General features: G+C 40.3%; 1 protein-coding gene across 1 annotated transcript in view; it reads left to right on the top strand.

The window, feature by feature from the left end:
- cp (ceruloplasmin) overlaps window positions 1-9,775 on the top strand; it is a 737,508-nt gene extending 727,733 nt beyond the window's left edge. Inside the window, exons 2-23 of the mRNA XM_010778042.1 lie at window positions 2,428-2,640; window positions 2,846-3,019; window positions 3,188-3,279; window positions 3,443-3,605; window positions 3,702-3,840; window positions 4,056-4,195; window positions 4,641-4,781; window positions 4,875-4,919; window positions 5,516-5,730; window positions 5,934-6,072; window positions 6,167-6,379; window positions 6,563-6,767; window positions 6,976-7,115; window positions 7,231-7,359; window positions 7,572-7,678; window positions 7,744-7,799; window positions 7,959-8,030; window positions 8,414-8,505; window positions 8,634-8,773; window positions 8,866-8,922; window positions 9,375-9,480; window positions 9,581-9,775. Coding sequence (XP_010776344.1) covers window positions 2,428-2,640; window positions 2,846-3,019; window positions 3,188-3,279; window positions 3,443-3,605; window positions 3,702-3,840; window positions 4,056-4,195; window positions 4,641-4,781; window positions 4,875-4,919; window positions 5,516-5,730; window positions 5,934-6,072; window positions 6,167-6,379; window positions 6,563-6,767; window positions 6,976-7,115; window positions 7,231-7,359; window positions 7,572-7,678; window positions 7,744-7,799; window positions 7,959-8,030; window positions 8,414-8,505; window positions 8,634-8,773; window positions 8,866-8,922; window positions 9,375-9,480; window positions 9,581-9,606 — 2,804 coding nt within the window. The 3' untranslated portion in view covers window positions 9,607-9,775. The remainder of the gene's footprint in view (window positions 1-2,427; window positions 2,641-2,845; window positions 3,020-3,187; window positions 3,280-3,442; window positions 3,606-3,701; window positions 3,841-4,055; window positions 4,196-4,640; window positions 4,782-4,874; window positions 4,920-5,515; window positions 5,731-5,933; window positions 6,073-6,166; window positions 6,380-6,562; window positions 6,768-6,975; window positions 7,116-7,230; window positions 7,360-7,571; window positions 7,679-7,743; window positions 7,800-7,958; window positions 8,031-8,413; window positions 8,506-8,633; window positions 8,774-8,865; window positions 8,923-9,374; window positions 9,481-9,580) is intronic.
- The last annotated feature ends 814 nt before the right edge of the window (window positions 9,776-10,589 follow it).

Genomic DNA, 10,589 nt, shown 5'->3' with positions numbered 1-10,589 from the left:
TGGTACACCCAGCACGTGCCACTCCGCTCTGCATCAGCCAACCAGCTCGCTGGCACCGCACTCTAGGGGGACCAATTCCATCAGCAAAACACGTGGGTTTGCTCATCCTGGCCCAAAATGGTGAATGAAGCTCCCCATTGAAATCAGGACAGGCAGAAAGCTACACATCTTCCGGCGCAGACTGAAAACTCATCTCTTTTGCTCCACTTCGAGCGATGAATTACTACAAAGCACTTATTACTAATAAAGGGCTGGCTATCTAAAGCCAGTGAGTAGCACTTGAAATGTTTGGACTCTGATGAAACCTGATGTACTATATGATTCTGTTTTCTTGCAAAGGTTGTATCTTCCTGGTGAATGCACTATTGTAAGTCGCTTCGATAAAAGCGTCCAGCCTAAATGCCCAATGTTAATGTAGACAGGTGCACAATAGCAAAAATAATTGTTTTAGACTAAATGTCTTTTATCATTAACCCATTTAGTTAATCTAATTTATAAACTATAAAAATCAAAACAGCTTGCAGCTTAAAGATTGTACTTCAAGGTAATCACTAGTCAAAGATTTAAAACTTAGGATCATAAGAGATCCAGCTAAGGTATACAATTCACAGTCGTGATTTGAATCAATCTGTAATCTGCCAGGAAGTGCAGTTTCCTCAATTTTTAGGATTACTTACGTTACTTAATTACGCTTTAGTCAAGATAAGGCACTTAGTCAATCAATACATTCATTTTAGTCAAGTACATTGTCAAAATACTGAAAAGCAAAAAGTTAGGCAAATATTCAAAGACCTTTGTAAAAACCTGGAAAGGAAGGATTAAACATTCTTAAAACTTGAATTATTACATTTGTAAATGCTACCACTGATCTGTACCAAATTAAGTCTATCAATTATTCCTATTAGCCATACTTACCTGACCATCTACTTATGGTACTTGGAAAGGGTTCTTCTGTGTTTATCTAATGTTGAATATAGAATATCAATTTCTTTAAATTATACTTCTCTAATTTGAGGATCAAATATGCTACATAATTGTTATATGAAATATTATAAATATTTGTTTTGGTCCAAAACTGAAATTAATCCAGTACTTGAAACATCATTGTAGGTCTGTCTGTGCATGGATAATACATTAAAGAGTAGTGTTGTTAAGCCTGATTGCTGGACGATTAAGGATATTAACATTATCTGTGATAATAGTAGAAATAACTTATTATTCAATACCTTGTAATCTGAAAATATTAATTAATTAATTTTGTTTAGTGCGAAAGTGTAATCTGATCTGACAAAAATATATTAATCACCACTATTCAACACATGTCTGGTCATTGGAAATATAAAAACAATCATTAATTGTACATCTGTAAACATCCAAGGTATAAAATCAATTCAAAGTTCATCTTTGTACGAGAGCAGGAAGAACATGTCCGTCAGTCTTTCTGACTCGTTCTCCTCCTCTCTTTATGACAACGAGTGCCTGGTGTGTAAAGGCATCCTGATACTGTAGATTAGCACTGAGGTGCTGATAGGCTCAAACTCTTCTTCATCAGAGCGCCATATTTCAACCCCCCCAATTGCTCTGCTTTTGTGTGGCTCATTCAGTGAGCACTGAAGTTGATCCCCCAGTGAAATGGAGGCTCATCTGCCTGCATTCCTTCTGCTATCTGCTTGAGAGCAGTGCAACTGCGTATTCCTAGTGGCGCATCCAGGTGTCCCCCCCCCCCCCCCCCCCGTGATGGGAGAGGTTAGGAAGACATCAAACTCTTTCAAGAAACAAGGAACCTTGTATTATAGAAGCCTCTGAAGCCCTCGCTCGTCATGCAGGGTTGTCTGCTTGAGCCCACCGAGCAGAAAGATGAAGAAGCATCCCATCTCCTCAGAAAGTTGAAGAGAATCCTCATCTCGAACGACCTCATGCTTCCTTGCCCGTGGCTGGGGGTGCTCTCTGCAGCCGGAGAGTGTGACCCTCTCTCTCTGACCCTTGGCCTTGAGAGCTGTCCTAGTTATTGGGTTAACACCTGATAGGGATGTTTTCCTGAGTGCATACAACTCAAAGTAATGGATTAGCACATTATCATTTAATGACAAAAATAGGATAGGCCCCTCAGAATTATTTGGGAGCCTTCCTGACACATGCACATGCATAAATTGAACAACACAGGGTACTTATTATATGTTGTACTTTGGATTCCTAAAGCTTTTAGTCTACTAACCCATCATCCAAGGTTAGTTTTCACATCCAACTCACAGGTTTATCATTACTTTGAGAAAAAAGATTATTCATTTAACCCTTTTAGAAGGGAAGATATGGTCATTTGTTCTGGGAATGTCATTTTCGAGCCTGAAACCTGAAAAACAGGCTTGGGGATTAAGAGGTACAGAAAGATAGATATGTGACCTTGTGAGCTTGTTTCTGTCTCTTCAGGCGCTCTTTACCCCGATGGTACTGGTCCAGAGCTAAAGCGTGACGACTCAGTGGCTCCGGGTTCCATAGTAACGTATGAGTGGACCCTCCCAGAGACCCACAGTCCAACACCAGAGGACAGCAATTGCCTGACCAAATTCTACCACTCCCATGTCAGCCCACCAAAAGACATCAGCGCAGGGCTGATAGGACCCCTTATCGTCTGTAAGAGAGGTACAGGAACATTTTAACCTTATGGTATCTAGTGGTAAAGCTAAGTACATTTACTGCTGCTTAAGTACTATTTTCAGGTATTTGTATTTTTATTTCCCCCTTTTTATTGTCCCCTCTATAGCCATCCAATTTTTTAGGGCCTTTTGTGAACTTTCCCCTTCAGTACATTAATGCATATTGTACCTAAATGTCCTTTTCTCTGTAGGAACTCTGGACTTACATGGAGACAACTCAAGCGACTATCTGTACGCTTTGCTGTTCATGGTGTCAGATGAGAACTTCAGCTGGTACCTTGATGAAAACATCAGGACGCACATTACAAGTCCTGCCAAGGACCTGAAGAATGACGAAGATTTTATTGAGAGCAACAAAATGCATGGTGAGGGTGAACATCCTAGTCTACATACAAATACCCATACCCTTCCATTGAATGCATTGCAGGTCTCTCTTGAAAAAAAGATCTATGATCTCAATGGGACCAATCTGGTTAAATAAAGGTTTGAAATTAAATTAAATGAATACCTTTAACTCGGAGTGTGGATTACAGGTATAAACGGTTTTCTGTACGGTAACCTGCCTGGACTGACCATGTGCCAAGGCAACAAGATCCACTGGCATTTGATTGGCTTAGGCAATGAGGTAAATATTGAATACTTTTTATAGGTCTTCCGGTTGCTGTTGCTCAAATTAAATGCTTTTTAAATGTTTAAAAACTATTCAAGGATGCAAGTCAGTTTGACGTAATGTCTTGGTGATAAGCATCTGGTCTGAACCCAGTTTAAATGTAATTTATCTCCAACAGGTGGACATGCATTCGGTTCATTTCCATGGCCAGATCCTGACTGTGCAGAACCACCACACAGACACAGTCAGTCTTTTCCCCGCCTCCAGCACCACAGCTGAGATGGTAGCTGACAACCCCGGACACTGGCTGCTGGCTTGCGGCGTCAATGACCATTTGACAGGTGGGCTAACTTCCCCATTCTTATTTTTGATTCAAGCAGGATAATCTTCCCACAAATGTATAACTGTGCAGTATTTTCTTTTGTTGTTTTGTTCAGCTGGAATGCAGGCTATATTTGAGATCAAGAAGTGTTTTCCCAACGTCCATAAACCCCAGCCACACGGTGAACTCAGACCCTTCTTCATTGCTGCTGAAGAAGACATCTGGGATTACGCTCCCATCCCACCAACTGATGGGTTGGTTACTGTACACACACACACACACACACACACACACACACACACACACACACACACACACACACACACACACACACACACACACACCCCTCTACCTACCTACCTACAAACACACACACACAATTTCACAAAAATGTCCATGCTGGTCCTTGATGTATAGAGTCATCAGTTAATCACTTGTACTGTGTCACTGTGTGTGTCTGGCTGTGTAGTGAAGCAGAGCAGTTTGTAACAAGAGGTCGAAACCGTATTGGAAGCCGCTATAAGAAGGTCCGCTATGTGGAATACACTGACAACACCTTCACAACAAAGATGCTACGCAGCCCAGAGGAGCAACACCTTGGAATAATGGGTAATCCAGGATGTGCTGGGGTTTTATAGATGTTTCAGATATTAGGTATTTTATGCAACCAATTAGCTAGTAGGTAATGCTAGCCAATCACCTATTACTGTATTCTACAGTTTACTGTTGTTGTTGTTGTCTATTGATGTATTGAATGTAGTGACATTTAATATAATTGTTGTACCAAAGGAAATGTTGGGTACAACAATTCTCTTCTCTTCTGACCTTTAAGCATTGTCATTAAAGGCATTGATCATTTTAGTCCTTGTTCATATTTTGGACCTCCTTCTTTGCTGTCCTGTAATCCATTACATGACAGGACTAGGGTTCAATGCAAAACTTTGAAAAATATTTTAGAAAGATCTTGTTACCACAATGAGATATCTCCATAAAAAATTAAACCTAATGCTCCTACATTTCTAACATGTGTGATTGTATCCATCCATGTCTGCAGGTCCAGTGCTGAGAGCTGAAGAGAAGGACACTATCAAGGTGGTGTTTAAGAACAAAGCCAGCCGGCCTTACAGCATACAGCCACATGGTGTTCAGTACAGTATAGAAGACAGTGGGACGCTCTATCACAATGAACTGGAAGGTAAATACAAGCACATATACACACACTTTTATCTGTGCACAAGACACAAAAATGAAATCCATTTGTCTTTCCTCCTAAACTTCTTCTCCTCAGAGTCCCATACAGCAAAGAAACTACGCGAGTTGAAGAGGGAACCAAGTGAGTAAAAAACTTGAATTAACACGATACCAGCCTGAGGTTAGCGTGAATTATACTTATCACAAATTATAGACTGTTGAAAAGGAGTAAAAATACTGTAGTTGCAGTAACATTACCATGGGTTTTTGGACAAGGGCTTTGAAACCTTGAGTTTGTCATTTTGGTCATTTTGCTCTTTTCCTAAAATGAAACCAAGAGGGTGGAACTGAGTACAACCAAATGCCAAACAAGACAATTTTATTCAGCAATTACAGTTTAATGTGATGCACATTAAACAAAAAACGGACAAAACCTAAATTGTACAAAGCTTTAGCAGAGACATGTCAATAACAAGAAAGCCATGGTCTAAATCATATGCTGCTTTATTTTCTATTTTATTCTCGGAATCTATTTTTTTTAAATGAACAACTTGCTGTATTGAAAACCTTGTTAGTAATAAATCAAGTTTTCTCATAGGCTTTGCAATTCGACTTCTTCTTGCAACCACTGGAGTATAAGAAAGAATGCCAGCAGGGGGCTTCTTTTTTTTAAACAAGGAGGTGGCCCCTCTTACCCTTATCATAACTACTTTTCTCTATATAAATCTATTTAATCAGGAGTAGTGACCCCTCTGCCAGCTGCTCTAGTCAGACCCGGGACAATCTACACCTATGAGTGGACAGTACCAGTGGGTGCTGGTCCAGTGCAAGGGGAGGCTGACTGTCTGACCTATCTGTACTACTCTGGAGTGGACCCTGTTAAAGACACCCACTCTGGGTTGATGGGACCGCTCCTCATCTGTCGACCTGGGTCCCTGAAGAAAGGAGTCCAGGTGAGAAGCTTGCACAAAATAATTTGTTTGATTAGGTCACATCGTATTGTGTCTGTTATTCTCAGGTCTGACCGGACGTTTGCTGTGTTGTGACAAAAAAGCATTCTAGAAAAGGAGACTTCAAATCAAAATGACTTAAATGTAGCAATGAAACCATCATTTGACACCTTTCCTCTTTTTATTTCCCTCTTCTCCTCATGTAGAAGAACTATAACAAAGAGTTCCACCTCATGGCCACAACATTTGATGAGAACCTGAGCTGGTATCTGGACGAGAACAAGAGAACCGTACCTGGTCCTGTCACTGTTGACGACGCCTTTATAGAAAGCAACAAGATGCATGGTGTGTAGGAGACACACATTCACACACACTCACTCAACCTGTGACTTCTATATGCTTGGCCCCATTTGATGTTTGTTTTATCTCACATTTTTAGCCATCAATGGCTTTGTGTATAGAAACCTCCCAGGTCTGACCATGTGTAAGGGGGATAAAGTAACGTGGCATGTGTCAGGACTGGGTACAGAGACAGACGTCATCAGCCTTTACTTCCAGGGAAATCGCTTCATCTACCGCCAGAACCGACAGGACACCATCAGCGTCTTCCCTCACATCTCACACACTGTCACTATGGAGCCAGACAGCATGGGTATGTAGATCCCTCATACTGTACACAGGCACACACACTGTCATCCTACAGTATGCTTGTAAGATAATTCAGGGACATTGTTTCAACCTATAAGGTTTTAAAAAGCTCAACACGTGTCTGGTGTTGATATTAGGCATGGCCTGTGTGTGGTATATTACTTTACATATGATGTGTGTGTTTCAGGTCAGTTTGAAGTGGTGTCAGCTACAGTTAACCAATATCGTGCTGGAATGAGAGCTAACTACACGGTACAGAAGTGCAGCTTTTTGCAGCGTCAGGGTGAGATTATGCTCCACTCAAAAACCTACTACATCGCTGCCATGGAAGTGGACTGGAACTACTCTCCAAATCGTACCTGGGAGACTGAGATGTTTCGTGGACAGGACAGGTACAGAATCACCTAAACCTGTACAGTATAACCAAAGTAAATCACAAATAATGGGTACAGAATATCAACAGAAAATTGTATGTAACATTTGCATTCAACGATAGATGTGAATGGACACCATGCACTTCTCGTATATACATTTGTGCAGTTCTTGTTATATTTTAACAATATTCTACACATCTGAGCCTGTCTCTCTCTCACGCTGCAGCCCTGCCCCTGCCTTCCTGGACCAGCAGGGTGGGTTTATAGGCTCCAGCTACAAGAAGGTGGTCTACCTCAGGTTCACCAATAAAAAGTTCACTCAGCAGATGGAAAGAAATGCTGATATGGAACACCTCGGCATTTTGGGTAGGCTTTCAGTACATACAAAAATCAAAAACTGTGATTTATAAAAATACTTTCAAACATGCTATATTTTCCAGCGTGATTTTTCTTGAAATAACAACACTTTTCCTTCTTCCAGGTCCAATGATTCATGCCGATGTGGGAGACAAAGTTACGGTGGTTTTTAAAAACATGGCGTCTAGGCCTTATTCCATCCATGCCCATGGAGTCAAGACAGAAACCCCAGATGTCCATCTCACCCAACCAGGTAGAGATGTAAAATATCAGCTTAGAAAGAAACTGAACATTTTCAATGCAAGTGTTTATTTATATATTCATTTCATTATTTTTTTTGTTATAAAATTAGAGCGTGTACTGTGTGGCATTTATTTCTAAAAATATCATATTTGGCCTCAGTAATCTGTGTCTTTTCCTCATCCTAATTCTGGATTCTATAACTTGAAAAAATGTAATTCCCAGGCGAGACTCAGTCATACTACTGGTACGTTACGAAGAATTCAGGACCAACCCCAGAGCAGGAGCAGTGCACTGTGTCGGCATACTACTCCACTGCTGATGTTACCAAGGTAATCACACACACACACACACACACACACACACACACACACTTATTTTGTCTCACTGCCAACAGGACATGTACAGCGGTCTGATTGGTCCGTTGGTGATCTGTCGTCGTAGCTGGAGCAGGTGAGTGTCCCTGCAACTTCAAAAACAAATCATTTGAACTACCTAACCTAGGTTATTCTTATTTATTTCATTGAGTTCATATAATGCACTTGTGTGGTTTAGTGGGGAGTATGTTATAGTGCTAGTGTTCACTTTTATAAACAATGTTCCCTTCTCCAGGAGCTTTGGTGTGCGGAAGGAAGTGGAAGAGTTTGCGCTTCTTTTCCTGATTTTTGATGAGAATGAAAGCTGGTAAGTGAAGACTAACCTAAAACCTTGTAGTCCTTTAGTAGCACACACATATAAATACAAAACTAGATCCATATTCATTGTATCTAGCGACGCAAAGGCTGTTTTGGATTCACATTCTGAGGTAGTGTGTCTGAAACCTATTTCGCCTCTTTAATGGCATGGAATGGAATTTCAATTGTGTTATAAAAATAAAAACCAAACACTTTAGTCTAGACACTATTTCACAGATAATCAAGATAGTCCGCAGTCCAACTGTCAGCATTTAAAATGGGAGTATATCATCAGTAGAAATAGTTCAACACTTTCTGCAGGATTAAATTGCCCTTTATAAAACACATCTCTTTCAAATGTTTGGCAATTTATCATTGCTGTTGTTATTCCAGGTATCTGGACGAAAATATTCGGACACACATCAGAAACCCTCGCCCAAACCTGAAGGATGATGAAACCTTCATAGAGAGCAACAAGATGCATTGTGAGACAAACATGTGCACAAAATAAATTGCATCATTTTGAAAGATTGGATATTTTTGTTTCATCATCTAATATAATGTGCATAATGTATTTTCAATAAATGTGTGTTTCTGTTTTCTGTGTATACAGCCATTAATGGTTACATGTATGCAAATCTGAATGGTTTGAACATGGAGGTGGGTGATAAGGTGTACTGGTACCTGATGGGAATGGGCAACGATGTGGACATACACACTGCCCACTGGCATGGACACAGTGTGGAATATAAGGTATGCAAAAAAACACGAACATGCAATACACCTGCACAATCGCACATTTGACAAACTGGTAATCACAAATACCAACTCTTCTTTCTCCCCAGCTGGGTGGAGGCCCTCATCGTACTGATGTGTATGAGCTGTTTCCAGCCACCTTTCAGGTAAAACCACCAAAAAGCCAGATTCAGCTGATTCAATTTATCTTTTGAAACATTAAAAGTGCTTCTTGTTTTATTTGAACACCAATAAGTTAGGTGTAACTTCAGTGATCGGTGTAACCCCAGCAATTTCGTTATTCATCAGCTGTTTCATAGATACATCTTTAATCCTTTTAACAACGTAGTTATTTCCTTAACATATATGTTCTTAGAAGAGGTCAGAATAAAAGCAAATAGTGAAAAATTACAATAAAATAAAAAAAATACAAATAGAAAATAAATGTGAATGAAAAAATATGAATGCAGATGTACATGTGATTCATTTTTTGAATCACTTTTAAGAAAGATAAAGTACATGAGATGCTTGTAACTTGTGATTGATGGCTTATATCAAGCTTTAGCGAAGTGTTAGTTTGCCAATCTTTTTTATCTTTGGCTATCTTTTCCCTGTTCAGACAGTAAAGATGCGTCCTCAGTATCCAGGTAACTGGCTGCTCCACTGTCACGTCACTGACCATATTAAAGGTGGCATGGAGGCGATGTATACTGTTACCGAGAAAGGTAAGGGAACATTTGGGAAGCAAGACACATTTGCACTGTGGAAAATAGTTATAGCATCAGGATACTGTACAAAGAAAACATGTTGGTTTGTCTTCAACAGCAAAGAAGACAGGACTATTTGGCTGAACATTTGAAAAAAAAGGATCAAGAAAGAAGACAGCAGGTCAAGCTAAAGTTTTATTACAGAATCAAATTCAGTAATTTGGTCTTGTTCCATATTGTCTAAATGATTGTAAATGTCCAGAAAATAACACTAAACCTGTAAAACTACAATAAAAGAAAACATTTAAAAGTGTTATGACAGCAATGTGTGTCCTGTCACAACAGCAGTCAGGCAGCAGGGGGCACTAGAGCCTGACAGTACATTGCCTTGCCCTTTGAATTGTTTGAGGCAAAGAAGAAACTGTAACAGGTTGATTTTCTGTTTACAGTATCATCATCACTTTAATGGACTGAAATGTAGCAGTGGTAGCAGTCTGTGTTCTGCATGGCTTGATTGCTTCAGTGTTGTAAATCAGCTCAGATGTGGCTGACCCATCTGTCTGTAACTGTTTTACGCACTGTGATGGTCTGACTTTCTAGAAACATATAGCCTACACAATTGCATTCATGCAATGCACCAACACGTGTTCTGCTCGTTTTGAACCATGTTCAGATTAAACACAGGAAGCAATTTATTGCTGTGCTAAAGCAATGAAGTTGCATGTTGCCACAGGCCTGGCAATTCCTATTTTCATCCAGATGATGTCACTGTGATCGAGGAAGTTTTAATCAACATACAACTCGAAATGCACTGATTTATGGGGCTTCAAGATGCAAGGTCCACGAGTAATGATTGCCACATAAATCCTGTCCTCAGATTACCCTAGACTTGGATAAAGCCTCAAAAATATTTTCAAAATAAATCTGCAGTTTGCCTCTTTCATTGTTCTAAGGCAGGCCTATTCAACTGGCGGCCCGCGGGCCAGATGCGGCCCAGAACCAACTCCCGAGTGGCCCAGCCTCCCGTAGCCAAATTCCTACACTGGTACAGACCATGAACGCAACACTCCTCGTTGCATAGAAACCACCAAACCACAACTGCAGCACGGGGATTAGGAAGTGCATCT

Source organism: Notothenia coriiceps, unplaced genomic scaffold (assembly GCF_000735185.1).
Source record: "Notothenia coriiceps isolate Sejong01 unplaced genomic scaffold, NC01 NC01_scaffold00018996, whole genome shotgun sequence".
Taxonomy (NCBI): Eukaryota; Metazoa; Chordata; class Actinopteri; order Perciformes; family Nototheniidae; genus Notothenia; species Notothenia coriiceps.
Note: the sequence above shows the minus strand (reverse complement) of the source record. Positions and strands in the feature narration are given on the sequence as shown.